This window comes from Lynx canadensis, chromosome C2, assembly GCF_007474595.2.
Source record: "Lynx canadensis isolate LIC74 chromosome C2, mLynCan4.pri.v2, whole genome shotgun sequence".
NCBI lineage: Eukaryota > Metazoa > Chordata > Mammalia > Carnivora > Felidae > Lynx > Lynx canadensis.
Genome location: NC_044311.2, coordinates 104401901 through 104417205, shown reverse-complemented (window position 1 = coordinate 104417205; position 15305 = coordinate 104401901). Strand labels below are relative to the sequence as shown.

General features: G+C 38.0%; 1 protein-coding gene across 1 annotated transcript in view; it reads left to right on the top strand.

Moving 5' to 3' along the window:
- Nucleotides 1-15305, top strand: part of BBX (BBX high mobility group box domain containing) — a 282384-nt gene that overhangs the window by 202713 nt on the left and 64366 nt on the right. The window contains 1 exon segment of the mRNA XM_030330629.1: nucleotides 2689-2756. Within this exon segment, the coding sequence (XP_030186489.1) occupies nucleotides 2689-2756 (68 nt within the window).

Genomic DNA, 15305 nt, shown 5'->3' with positions numbered 1-15305 from the left:
GATTTTTACAGGTCAGCTTTACAAAAACAATGTTCTTTTAAAGTAAAATAAGGACAGAAAACACCTTCTTGAGTTTGTGTCATTCTGTGAGGGTCAGTGACATATGTTGGTACTCCATGGTCATGGCCTTGTTGAGATGGTGTATGTAAGTGGATAACACTGTTGTGATATTTCCAGTGGTATCTCTCACAACACAATGAAAGCAAATAGATTTGCCTTTAATTAAAACATGGTGCCTAGGGCTGCCTGGGTGGCTCAGTCGGTTAAGTGTCCGACTTCGGCTCAGGTCATGATCTCAACGGTTCGTGGGTTCAGGCCCCACGTCGGGCTCTGTGCTGACAGCTCAGAGCCTGGACCCTGCTTTGAATTCTGTGTCTCCCTCTCTCTCTGCTTTTCTCTCTCTCTCTCCCTCTCTCTCTCTCTCTCTCTCTCTCTGTCAAAAATAAACATTAAAAAATTTTTTTTTAAACATGGTACCTAGCTGTTTGAATCTGAGGGATTCTTACAGGGCCTTTAAAGGACAATTTAAGCTTTTCCTCAACATGGAGCCTCTTCTGTTTTTCCATTAGTCCTTGTCACATGAGATTTTGCTATTTTCAATAATCCCAAAGCAGCTAAATGTATGATTTCCAAGAAGGGAAAGTGCTATAGAATTTAATTGAGTACAGGCCTTGTTGGTAAAGGGAAAGCATGCTATCTGTATATTTTTGATGTTCTAGATAACATTATGTAAGTGTAAATTAATGTAAAGGATGATGGCAATTTTTTGGTCTGTGTTTTATTATCTGTACAGCAAACTTCTTGCAAAGTTACATTGGTACATAACTGAAATAAATCGTCAGGTGAGCATGTTCCTATTTTACTTTATATTTGACCTAAAACATTTTTATTTCTATTAGAAAGCAATCATCCAGTCCTCCTGATCCCTAGAATGACAGCTGTAAAAGTATTTAGCTGCCCTGAAGAACCAAATTAAAATTTTACTTTCTGCTAAATTTATTTCCCCCTCCTTATTTTAATTTTAAACAGATTTTAGTGTCTATTTTAACAAAGCACAGTTCTTAAACTCAACATTTAATTAAAAGTGGAATCTTAAAACAACAGCAAAGTGCCTTGTTTCATCATAAAAGCTAGAGTTCCTGTGTTTTCTGTATGTGTATCTTCCTGTGTGGCTACTTTCCAACACTGAGCTATTTCTAGACCACCTGATCATTTGGTGGCCTGTTTTCCCCTATGATAACCTTTTTCTTTTTTTTTTTTTTTTTAATAACCTCAGATTATTTTTTCAATTTTTAAAAAAATGTGTATACAAGATGTGGTCAGAGTTGCTTCATGAGTAAGACAGATTGTATACAAGGATATACTTAAGGTCATATCTTTAAACAGAAAAGAAAAACACCTCAGTGTCTTCACGCAAGAGTATGCCTGATTCTCTTTAAAAAAAAAAATTGTTTATTTTTTAGGGGGAGGGGCAAAGAGAAATAATCTCAAGGAGGCTCCATGCTTAGCATGAAGCCCAGTGTGGGACTTGATCTCACAACTCTGAGGTCATGACCTGAGCCGAAATCAAGAGTTGGAGGCTTAACCAACTGAGCCACCCAGGCGCCTCTGATTCTCATTTTTAATTTAGGAGAGATTCCTAAAAATAAAAACATATTTATTTAGGACCTATATGCACTAGGACAGGCACTGAGTTAGGCACTGTCATATATGTTATTTCATTGCAGATCTAAAACTTAATTCATTTAAGATAATCTTAAAGGATATAGGTTTGTTATTGTTTTTAATCCTTTACTTGTTTAGGGGCACCTGGGTGGCTCTGTCCGTTGGGCATCTGATTCTTGATCACAGCTCAGGTCTTGATGTCATAAGTTTAAGCCCCACGTTGGGCTTTGCACGGGGCATGAGGTCTACTTAAAAAAAAAAAGAAAAAAACAACTTGTTTAATTATACCTCTGGATTGTAGATCTACCACATTGCTGTTTTTATTTTGTCCTTTTGTTTCCATTGGTTATTGAAGGAAGAGAATAAAGACCTTCACTAATATAAAAAGGATTCATTTAAAATCTTAAAAGTATTTCAAAGAAGGGCCTGACTATACTCCTAAGATTTAAAATATCAAAAATACATCATTATCTAGTGTAAATTTGTTTTTGAAAGTTTTAGAGAAAGGTTATTTCAACGAAGCCCACTAGTAGATTTTGGAAGGCCCATTTATAAAATTTGTCTCTGTTCTGTAGTTTCTCATATAGTCTGGTTTTTGTATCAGCCCTAATTTTACATGGTAGAAATAACAGTTTGAGAATGACAATATCAAACTTCTTAGACATTAAGTATAAGTACTCTTTTGGTTTGTTTTTTTTAATCCATCTAAATTCCCCATTCAGTAAGGCATGAAGCATCACATGAGAAGATAATTCATATTCTAAACAACTATGGAACTGAAGAACAGGTTATGTTGGAATGGTGGGACAATAGTTGAATTTAAAAGGCTCACAAAAGTATGAGTACATACTTAAGCACATATGCTAGGTTATTGCTATATAAAGAGTTTTGGAAGTTTTCTATAAAAAGTTATATATGGTTCTGTTGGATTCTGAGTCTTTGTTAGTATTCCCTTTCGACTCTGTGGATTGTATGTACCTCATGCTTGTGGATTGATGATTTATTTCTTGTTGACTTTTTTAGATCCTACTCAGATGGGAGGCCTGAGCATGCTACTTTTAGCTGGAGAACATGCTCTTGGAACATCAGAGGTAAGGTGGTCCTCATCCCTGACCGCTCTGCTCACGCTGGGGCTTGAAAACACAGACATCTGTATTCTGTTCACAATGTTTTGTAGTTTCACTGTTTATAGCTCATAAGCAAACTTTACTTCTCTTTTTCTTTTCTTTTTGTCAAGATCTATTTGTGCTTTGTATTGTGCCTTGAGTATAACAGTAGTGGTATAAATAAGTCCAAGAGGACACAAACAAGAAGTCAGGTGCAGATTTTTGAGGTTCTGTGAACCTGAGAGAAAGAAACGGAATATACCGAATGTTAGCATCTGCCATGATTGTGTCATGGTCTGTAGGGCAGGTCCTAGGACTCATTGCATCTACTCATAACATACCCTGTTTTTTGTGATGTTCTCATGTAGACTTGCTAGTGAAAAAATGAGAGTTTAATTGTCAATCTCTCTGGTACCTGAATAAATCCAGACTCCTGTGTATGAAACATGGCACTCCAAGATTGCTTTATTCTTTAAAATGGAAAACAAAAAGGACCCAGGCCCTCATGACCTTGGTTTTATGATCTCTTATTTTCTTGCAGTTGCTGGACTGCTTTTACAAAACATTTTTAGGTATGGTTTTGATGGGCAGGTAGTAGCAGTTAAGCATGCATAGTTTGCATTTGTGAAATTTCTTGCTTTTCCAGGGCCATTTAACAGAGGCCAGACAAATTAACCTGCAGGTCATATTGTTTTACCAACATCAGCTACTTGAGATGGAGATTTTTCAAGCCCGACCAGAATCGCTATTTACAGCAACATAGCAGTCATCTCATTCTACTGCAGATACATGTATTTTCTACTTTTTTTAAAAGTTACCAGTATGCCATACAGTGGATACTTATATCACAAAGGCCATTATTATGTGTTGTTTACATTTGTGATCCATAGTTGGTGACCGTATATTCAGTTTAACATAATTATTTTGATTCCATTCAATTCAGTGTAGCAAAAGAATATGTAAATTGGTATTCTGGTAGTTACTTACGTGGTACTAATCTCTAGCTGAAAAACATAGACATGTCACTTTGCGCCTTTACATACTTGTTATTCAGCATGTTTTTACTTCCTGACACACTAGAATTCTCAGGAAGTCATTTCCCTTTCTGACACATGGCTGCTACCTAATAGGAACCAGACTGACTCTCACTTAGGTGTAGAGTATCCCAAGCATGAATCCCAAGCTGAATTTTGGAATACTAATGCACACTTGACCTTTCAAGACAGTATGACTCATGATTCCCAAGAATGTGCTGTATTGTTAAAGTTGGCATCACCTTTTCTAACAGACTATACTATAATGATGTTTTCTTCCCAACTTCTGTTACCATTCTTTCTAACTCTCAGGAACACATTTAAATAAATAAACATCCATCCATAGAACTTACAGATAGATAAAAATAGTAAAGACTGCTTCCTCCCTTCCCCCCCCCCCCCACACTTTTGATTAAAGTTTACCTCTTGGGCTCTTCTCAGTGAGAAGTTCTCCTCCCTTTTAAGAAGAGCAGGCTTTTGACACAAGTAATTTAAACAGTGCATTGGTCAACCTTTTATTTCAGAGGAATGGGAGCTGTTTTGAGAATTCTCAAGCTAAAGAAATTTAAAAAGGTAAATTACTTGAAGAAGTGAACCATGTAGGAGAAGGGAATCTGTGCTCCTTGGGAGGAAGTTGCCAGCAGTTAGGTCTTTAAGAACCACTTCTAAGAATACAGCTCCTTCTTCATATTTCCTACTTCTCATCTCAGAGATATATTTAGGTCATTATTGAAACTAGTCTTGAGATACTGAAACAATTAAGCAGTGAGTATTGTACAAAATTAACCTATGTCTAAATATGATTCATCCTGAGAGTTCCTATCCTATATATCAGTGTACTCCATTTAGCACCTATTTTCTGTGCAAAGACTAGTCTTATTCCAGATATACAAATGTGGTTGTACAACTTTAGGGGCTCTATGTATATACAACTCTATGTACATAGACAGATGATGACCGTAAGACAAATATAGTAAATATGTACTTACATTTTCCTAAGAAAATTATCAGGATAATGAGATAAGGAGAGAGTTCCAGAAATTTCATACTGCTGACATTTGGAACAATTACTGTGATGTCTGTTTACACTATGAGGTAAGACCAGTCAAATAAAGTGACATTTTACAAAAATTCTGCCACAGGAAAAGTCTAATCATAATGGCTTTTTAAAATGCCATGACAGAATTCTTATTCTGAAATATTATTCTTAGAGGGAGGAGAGTTTCCTTTGTTCATTATCCTGAAACCTAACTACATAGAAAAAATCCTCAAAAGTCTATATTTTTAAATGTGGAAATTTTAATATACTAATAGCCGTTTTTAAAAAAAAATAATTTTAGAAGGTATCGAGGCTTCTTGTAAATAATAATTTTTCAGATGTAAATGATATATCTGAACATCTTCCAATATCTGAAGTAATAAAATTCCAGATTAAAAGCTTCTTTGGCCTGTAATATTTTCTACATCTATCTGAAGTAGTCTTAGAGTTTTAGAGAGAAATTATAGGTTCTTGAGATATCAGTGGGGAAATAATGACAAAGAAAATGTTTGAATTTTCTCTTTTTCCTGAATCTCCTGATTAACTCTGAATTTGCCAGAATAAGTTTATTGCATTCTGAGGTATACATTTTTACATGCTGCTGTGATTGAGGCAGGCTTTCTTCTGCAGTTTCAATTGTGGTAACTTTTCTGACAAGTAAAGGGGATGAAATTTGTATTTACAGTTATTTTTCACATAAGTGATTAGCTCTCTACTTCCTTTATATCCAGAGCACATTGAAATGCATTAAGTAACTTTTTTAAGTGTTTGTCATTAATTTATGGATGAGGAAAGAAAATAGATATATTAACAGGAAAGACACTAAGGAGTGACCCGTGGCTCAGAATGCCAGACTAAGCTTGTCTGTGTTGAGATCCACTGAAATGTAAGCATAGAAGTCTCATTAGGAAATAATCCTGTAAGAGGGAAGGAAACGGAAAAGGATGGTACCAGTGAATATGAGATTTAAGCAAACATATTTAAATCAGAAACCAAACCCAAGTTGTTTTATCAATAAAACACAATATAATGATCAGCTGAAAATAGGCCTACAAAGGGCTGCAGAGGAGCCCATCTGTTCAACATCAAAGTAACATTCACATTAGGAGCACCTGGGTGGCTCAGTCAGTTAAGCATCTGACTTCCACTCAGGTCATGATCTCGGGTTCTTGTGTTCGAACCTCACATCAGGCTCTGGAGCCTTCTTCGGATACTGTGTCTTCCTCTCTCTCTCTCAAAATAAAATTAACATTTAAAAAAAAGTAACATTCACATCAGACTCTGGGAAGAGCTAAAGAAAAGGCAGTTACATAAAGAGAGTTAAACCCTTACATTTTATATCAGGGAGTTATTATCTAAAGATGAAAATGCAATAAATAAAGTTTATTATGATTATTTGATCTAGAGTTTGTAGAAGTGATCTCCAGGACTAAAAATCTTCTATACTTTTTTATATTTGTTACTTTAATAAAAATGCAAAGCTGAATTAAATTACAAAATAAAGGCAGAGAGTGCTGCATTTCAGAGAGTGTGAAAGGGACTGTTAGTCAACACATTATATATAGAACAGCTTGGATTAGTATTGGAAAAGACAACACTCAGTATTGGACCTAAGTCAGCGCCAAAAAGTCAGAAAGTCATCTTAACTAGAACAGAAGGGATAGTTTGGAGAGTAATGGAAAATTTTAAAAGTGAGGCACGATAATCATAGCTGATAAAAAGGTTTGAAGGCATCATTATCTTTTTAGTTGTAACTGAAGGCAGACTTTTTTTTTTTTTTAACATTCATTTTTGAGAGACAGAGCGTGAATGGGGGAGGGGCAGAGAGAGAAGGAGACAGAATCTGAAGCAGGCTCCAGGCTCTGAGCTGTCAGCACAGAGCCAGACTGGGGTCCAACCTACAATTGGTAAGATCATGACCTGAGCCGAAGTTAGACACTTAACCCCAGGCAGACTTTCAAATGTGTGGGAAATGTATCAGATTTTAGGTCTGTGATTTTATTTTATTTAAAAAAAAAATGTTTATTTATTTTGAGAGAGAGCGGGTGCGTGAACTGGGAAGGGGCAGAGAGAGAGAGGGAGAGAGAGAATCCCAAGCAGGCTCCAGGCTGCCAGCACAGAGATCTATGGCGGGGCTCAGTCCTAAGAACCGTGAAATCATGACCTGAAATCAAGAGTCGGAGCCTCAACCGACTGAGCCACCCAGGCGCCCCTAGCTCTGTGATTTTAGAAAGCCTAGTTCTTTTGTTAGAAGTGTAAAGTTCTGATCAAGCCACTTTTTTCTTTGCCTTCCATCCTGTAAAATGGAACTAATAATAATACCCACTTACCTCTAACCCTCAAGACATCTATGAAGATTAATGAAATAAAACCTGTAAGGTAGTTTTAACTCTGAAAACTCCTGAAAAGCATTACTGCAGGCACCTAATATTATCACCCTATGTTATTCTAGGCCTTTCATACTTAACTTGAAAGTTTAAGTTATGTCGTGCATTGTTTCTACAGGATGTTGTGTGCGTTACCAACAGCGCATGCATATGCGCATGCACACATGCAGGTGTGTGCGCACACATGCAGTTCTTTGTCCATTGAAAACTTGTAGGAAAGTGCAGTTGTGATTTACTCTCTATCACTAGGTGCTCAAGAAGGAGACAACTTTTTAATACCTGGGAAGAAATCACTGTGTAGGAAGTATGACTTCAGCAGAGTAGCTGAGTTAGCCTGGAAGTTAGTGGAGGAGATGCTAGCAAATGATGGTACACCTCCATTATGAAGGGACTGTACAGGTCACACGTAAGAATTGAACAGTGTAGGAACTGTGTGCCATCTTTGCACACATTCAGTCCTATGACAGTTATTTGCCTATGCTTACTTTGTGCCAGTCACGTCAGGAAACAAACCCAGACACAAGTCTCTGCCCTCGTGGAACTAATGATATAAAAAGATACAGGGGCTTATTCTTCACATGGTATTTCTGGCTTCAGAGGAAATCTGAGTGATTTTTTTGATCACCATCTGCCTGTTCAAAAGTAAAACAGTTTATCCAAATTTATATATGATTGAACTTTGAAAATATTCAATAGATTTTGCTTCATGTTTGTAATATCAATCTCTCACTTCCTCCAAGGAGCCGTTCCTGATTTGTTGAGCCAGATTTGATTCCTCTCGTTCCTGATAATTGCTCTGTCAGTGTTAAAGCCTTATAGCTCTTGATTATATTTAGTTATATTCTTTATTATAAACTATAATAAAATTCTTAAAAAAAAATTTTTTTTCTCATTGTATTCTATGTTTAAGTCTTGATTCATCAGAAGACTTCAAACAACTGAGATAGGAGCAAAGATAGGATTTAAACTGCAGGACTCCTCGCTTGCAGAGTAGTTACAAAACTATCACTTACTGAGCACTTCCTTCATTCCCGGTACTGTTCTTAAATGCATTACTTAAGAGTAACTCTTGGAGCGCCTGGGTGGCGCAGTCGGTTAAGCGTCCGACATCAGCCAGGTCACGATCTCGCGGTCCGTGAGTTCGAGCCCCGCGTCAGGCTCTGGGCTGATGGCTCAGAGCCTGGAGCCTGTTTCCGATTCTGTGTCTCCCTCTCTCTCTGCCCCTCCCCCGTTCATGCTCTGTCTCTCTCTGTCCCAAAAATAAATAAACGTTGAAAAAAAAAATTAAAAAAAAAAAAGAGTAACTCTTGATCTTCACAACAATCCTGTGAGTTAAGTCTTGCTTCACAAGTAAATACTAAACCGAGGAAGTGGAAGCAGAAGGGCTAAATAACCTGCTCAGAGTTGTGCAACTTGAAGTGCAGAACTGAGATCTGAACCCAGGAGGACTGGCTTCATGCAGGATACGGGGCCTTCAGCCCCCCACCCACCTGACCTCCGCTCAGGCCACTTCTGCTGTGGTGTCCTGTGCTGGACCTTTACAGGGGTATTTCAGGAATGCTTTCTGGCCCAGGCACTATGCTAAGCACTTAGGCTGATTATCTCATTTCACTCCCAACAAGCCCTTTGAGGTTGGTGTATTATTCTTACCCCATTTCATAAATGAGGAAACTAGGCTAGAGAGGTTAAATAGCCTCTCCAAGATCGTAGAGCCAGGAAGTCACAGTGCTAGGATTTACATTATGTGTAAGGTTTCTGGTCAACAGTAGGCTATTAGTAATTAAGGTTTTGTGGAGTCAGAAGTTACACATGGATTTTTGACTCCTGTTGGCCCCCCTAACCCTCGTGTTATTCAAGGATCAAGTGTATTTGTTAAGTGAATGAAAGATTATGTCCATGTTTTAAACACTGTGAGTTTTAAGTTTTTAAAACCTATAGATTTCAATAAAATTGAAAGTTCTCACCTGTCTTTATTATAATTTCTGACATCAGTGAAGTAGGCGAAATTATTTTCATACCTGTTGGTACATTTGAGCTCGTTTGATATGTGCCTTCCTTAGGCTGCTAATTAGACTATTCCACTATACTTAGATGCATTGAATTCCACAACCCCCCCCCAACCCTTACCCCTTCCCATCAAAGCTTTTATTCCCTTCTCACAGTTTCATAGCTTCTAAACCTATCTGATGAGGAAATACACTATATTTAAATTTTACATTAAATAGCAAATGGGCTTTTTGAGCTTGCTTTCTGTTCTTTCTTTGTCTTTCTTTATTTCTTCTTTCTTTCTTGGTTAAGTCACTGTTCACTGCCATTTTTGGCTGGAACTGGTGTAAGGTATCTATTTCTTTCCTTCTCTTTCTCTTTCTTTCTTCTTTCTTTCTTTCTTCTTTCTTTCTTTCTTTCTGTATCTGTTCTTTACGTCAATTCCTTCCTCAGTTCCTTCCTTCCTTCCTTCCTTCCTTCCTGCTTTCTGTGTTCTGTCTTTCTGTCATTCCTTCCGTCCTTCTTCCTTTCATTTCCTTCCTTCCTCCTCCTTCCTTCCTTTTCCTTTCCTTCCTGCTTTCCTAAGGCACTGTTCACTGCCCTTTTGCCCAGCCTCATTCCATATGTCAGCAGTGTGGGCTTGAGGCCCAAAGAAGCATCTACCCTGGCTGAGTTCCCAGGCCACACTGCTCCAAGACAGGATGAAAACTGCATGGGCTCTTTAGTCTCCCAGAGGTAGTAGGAAGGGGTGGTGGGGAAGGTGGGCCGCAAGTGAGCTGGGATAGAAAGAGGAGGATGCAGAACACGAGGATAAAAGGGAAGGGCGGTTGTGGGCACTGTGTTGTTGAGAGCATGTTTTTATACACTGCTGCATTCTGGTTTCACATTGTCCATGGAAGAAGGCAGAGTAGTACTGTTAACTACATTATCATGTGAAGAAACTGAGGCAGGAGAGATGCTGCTGTCTCAGTTGCTATGGCAGTGATTTGTAGAAGTGGCCCAGAGTCTGTTCCGGACTCCATAGTAGTGCTCTGCCACATGGCTTATAATGATAGGAGAACTTCACTCAATGGTGCTGGATGAATACTCTGGTAGCCCTGGTGCCCTGAGTGAAACCACAGACTTATTCTTCCTTTCAGCCACATGACGTGTACTCTCAATTTTGGGAGCGTGCAGATTTATGTGTTGTTATCTGGTTATGCTCCCCAGGGTAACCCAGTGTTCTCAGCTGTGGCTCATTCCTGGGATCAGCTCGCCAGGTGCAGTGCTTCACTACTCAGGTTCTCTTTAACCTAATTTAGGTTTAATTAAGAGTGGCTTTATTTTAATCCTCAAAAACGTTTTGAAGGGACTAACTTGGATGTAATATGCTTACATTTAATTCACCTGTGTTTAAGCTCAAGTCCATTTCAGAGCTTCATTTAACATCTCATATTAAATGCAAATTAAATGATCACTCAGGTACTCTGTTATAGAATACTTGGCCAAAGAAAGCCTCCAATTGTAGGAAAGACTGGGTCATGCTGAATGAGGGCGAGAATCAGATCACTGGCCCTTGGCATCACAAGGGATCTTTATACTTAACTCTGAAATGGAATCCTCTACTCCCAAACCCTCTCCCGTAGAAGACAACCCCCTACACCCCACCCCCAAACCTTTCTTCTTCAAATTCCCTCTTTCAGTGAAAGTCTTTGTCCGACCCCTTTCCCTCAGCCCTGACATCTTTCCAGGCAATTACTGGGGCCTGGCAAATACCATCTCTGATTTAATTGGAACCCCACATCTCAGCTAGTTTATTTTTTTAACCTTCTAATTGGTCTCCTGCCTCCAGTCACTTCCCAGCCAAGGTCATCCTGCACTCCACTGACAGAATTCTCTAACTATGTATCTCTCATCATGCTGCTCCACTGAGTGAAAACTTTTGGCTGGTTCCCCAATGCCTTCAGCCTAATTTTCAAACTTTGTAACATGGAATTCAAATTTCTCTCAGTTCGATTCATCTCCCACTACACTCCCAGGCTTCTACTCTTCATCCATACTGAGAAAGTCATTGTTTCACAAACACACAGGGCAACTGCCTCCATACTTTTCCTTCTGCTGTTGTCACATCATTTCCGCAATTCTGGTGCTTCTTCTTGGGATATCTCAGACATTACTATCTTGACTTCTCCCTGTCCCAGAAGGAGTGAAGGCTGCTTCTCTGTGGCAGTTCACCAGTGTGCACATACCTCTTAACTGTGTAGCTGCCGCCTGTACTTGGATCACAAGCCACATTCCCTTAGTTACCATTTTATTCCCTATCATGTAATGTGTACTAGTGGAATGTAAGCTTCTTAAAAGCAGTCAGCAGTCTTTGTGGCTGGCACATCGTAGGTTTTTATTGTGTATTTGTTGAAGGAGTGACTATCAACAAATATTTGGATTAGCAAGGGAAGAAATGTATGGTTCAAATAGAACCGGTGCACTTACCCCTTTTGTTGACCATATGTGTGCATCAGAATTCCACTGTGTGTAGCTGTGGTCTTGTGCCTTGTGAAGTGGGAACAGGCTCTTGCTAATATCTAGCTTCCCAAAGCACTTACAATGCATCGAACTGGTGTGATCTTGTTTTATATCGGGAGGCTGGATCACATTTCTGTATCTACTGGTTTCACAATATGAAGTATACTTATGGAAGAAGATACTACTTTGTTGTAATTCTTCATTTGCTAATAATTCCCCTTAGTTATTAAGAATTATAGCTAAATCATAGAGAAGATTGAATTTAAGAGAAGTTAACAAAATTTTGCTTTTAAAAATCCCATTAGCTGTTTCTTTCTTGGGCAGATAGCTACACCTAGTGGCTTTGTGGATTATTTCAGAGACTCTAGGAACAACTTTTTGGGTATTTTTTTCTCCCTTTATTTAACCTCTGCTTATTTGGTATCTTTTATTTCCTTTTAATTGGTGAAAAGATATTTTTAACTCTCTTTTATTCTGTTATTTTTAGAAGGTAAGCTGATTCTAGCATAGGAATGGAGATAGAGGAATTGATGTTTGTCCATAAAAAGCATGTCCCGTGTCATAAGTAGAGTACTGTAAATACAAATAGCAAGGCAATTAGGCCCAGGACCCTCTGATACTTAAATAGGAGCCTTTTGTGCAAAGTACTCTCTTTCTGTTATGTGGATATTTCCCAGATTTCTTTGCCAGATGTGTATATTAATCAGTATATGTACAAATATACACTCTTGCATCGGATGCCGTATTTATCAAGCACACAAGAATAAATTCTACCCACATACATTTTCCGTGTCATTGTACCATATTTATATTTTGAGATTTTTGATGGAAATATGCCTAGCATGTATCACACACATTTCTGCCTTTTAATAAAGGCTATGTTTTATAATTATCCTTATCTTGACAACTTAGAACCATAGTTAATAAATATTAATTGCTGCAGTGAACTGAAGCCTTTAGGAGACACTTAGAAACTCTTTGCTCTAATTTCTTTTAGATAGACTACAGTGCTTTACAAAACATTTGTGTCTATTCTTTACAGTTTTTCTGTCTTCTCCTTGTGTCTCTTTGCTACTGGTATTGTTTCTTTTGCAACTCTCCTTCTTTTGCAATTCTATTTCTATTTCTCCTACTCCTGTCCCCTTCTGAATTGTGTCTTCTAATTCTGCTGTGGACTAGAGAGGCAACTAACCACATAGCTGAGTAGTAACTCAATTCTCCTGGCTTCTACTTTTGTGCCCTTACACTCGCCTGAAAATATATACTAAATCCACAGTGCTTTAAAGTCAAGAGTAACTAATGCCTTAAACTCGTGAGTAAAATTAAGAGTAACTAGATTTTGAGATATTGTCCACTAGAGTAAGTTGCATAGCCTTAGAGATTCTGTTACTACTGTTTTAACCATTGGTCAGTCTTTGTTGTGTGATTCCTGGCCAGGTCACTGAGTTCTTTGTATCCATACACACACAGAATTAAGTCAGAGTATTTGTTGTACATTTAGTATGCATCAGGTACATGGTGGGCACAAACTTGCATCTGTAGACTTCTTTGATAGCAGAGCACAATTGATACAACATTCAGGATTACAGTGCCTTCATAATTATTTACATTTGAATTCTCTATTCAAATTTGTTTAAGACTGTCCATAATAATGATTTGCAGAGGTTCTCACTTAACTTTAAAACTTTGTGACTTATGTAATTATGGCCAGATAATTTATAAACAGAACTTGAAGAGAAAGTTGACTTTTCTTTTTACAGTTCATATGATCTCTAAGCCACAGGGTATCTAACCTCCTCACGAATGGTACCTGCATGCAGTGTAGCTACCCTAAATCTATTAGATTCCAAATATCTTTCTAAAATTCTGTCACCTGTGTAACCTATATTATTAAATTGTAAGACTCTTTATAATCTTAATTTAGTCCTAGGGTTGATTTTAAATAAAATTTTGATTATTTACCAAGATATCTAGGAGCTAGACTTAAAGGATTTCTTTATAAACCAAGAGAGTATTGATTTTTTTTCATCATTCCTAAATAAAACTATTTTTTGTCCAAGTATTCTTTTCAATGAAGAAATTCTTTGTGGCCAGTAATTTCGGGATTCATTGGCTTTCTTTTTGATGCATTTTTTGTCTCCTTGAATTCAAATTCTTGGGGAGTAGGACTGGGCATTTGGCATACAATTTGTCAAATAGTCAAGTGGCAGTGAGAGAGCCAGGCTTTGGCATCCAGACCACAGGTGGAAAATTAACAAAAGATTCTGCACTCTTCTCTGGAGTTTAATATCATTAGAAGAAGGTGACCATTACTCTTTCAAATCCAAAGGTGACAACTAAAATTTCAAATGCTGGTTCCTGTCCAGTGACCTGTGACACTATTCAAGAAACACATCTTCAGTGTCTAATGAAGAGCTTCATTGAGAGACTTCATTTTTAGAAACGTAATCTGGGTGACTGTCAGGTGTTTCCACAGGATTCAACCACCTAACATAATCACATGCCACTATTAAAATACATTGGAAAAGGTTTGATAACACAGGAAAAATAATGTATTGTTTAAAAAAGAGCATTCTTTAACTGTATTACAGTATCTCATTTAAAATTTTTTTTTCAACGTTTTTATTTATTTTTGGGACAGAGAGAGACAGAGCATGAACGGGGGAGGGGCAGAGAGAGAGGGAGACACAGAATCGGAAACAGGCTCCAGGCTCTGAGCCATCAGCCCAGAGCCTGACGCGGGGCTCGAACTCACGGACTGCGAGATCGTGACCTGGCTGATGTCGGACGCTTAACCGACTGCGCCACCCAGGCGCCCCATAGTACCTCATTTTAGTTGAAAAATTATCTTATACAATTAGAAGAATATATATGAGTATTAATAGTGCTTATCTTTTGTAGATAGCATTGCAGATGATTTTTCTTCTGTATTTTTTTTTCAGATTTGCAACAATGAACTTGGATTATTTTATTGTCTGCAACATATTATTAAAAACTATTTTTAGGGGCGCCTGGGTGGCGCAGTCGGTTAAGCGTCCGACTTCAGCCAGGTCACGATCTCGCGGTCCGTGAGTTCGAGCCCCGCGTCGGGCTCTGGCCTGATGGCTCAGAGCCTGGAGCCTATTTCCAATTCTGTGTCTCCCTCTCTCTCTGCCCCTCCCCCGTTCATGCTCTGTCTCTCTCTGTCCCAAAAATAAATAAACGTTGAAAAAAAAAAAAAATTAAAAACTATTTTTAACTTGTTTTGCCTCTATAGTGAAAGAAACTTTTCCCCTAAGGCTTCCTAACATTGTCATTTAGAAAAGGGGGAGAGGGTACACTGATTTAGAATTTAGAAGATGTGTCAACTTTTATTTAATTTATTCAAAAAATACTTGTTGACATTGTGAGCAGGCAGTGTTGAGGATTCTTTATTAAACTAGGGCGCCAGGAGAAGATGGACAATAAATAAATATTTAGGTCTTGTGGTAAGTGCTAAAGATAGAGAATAAAGGGACTACTGAATGTTGCGGAGGGGAGGTGTCTTTTATTTTTCTGGTCCTAAGTTTCTTAATCTGTAAAAAGGGTCAGATCAGAAGAATAACAA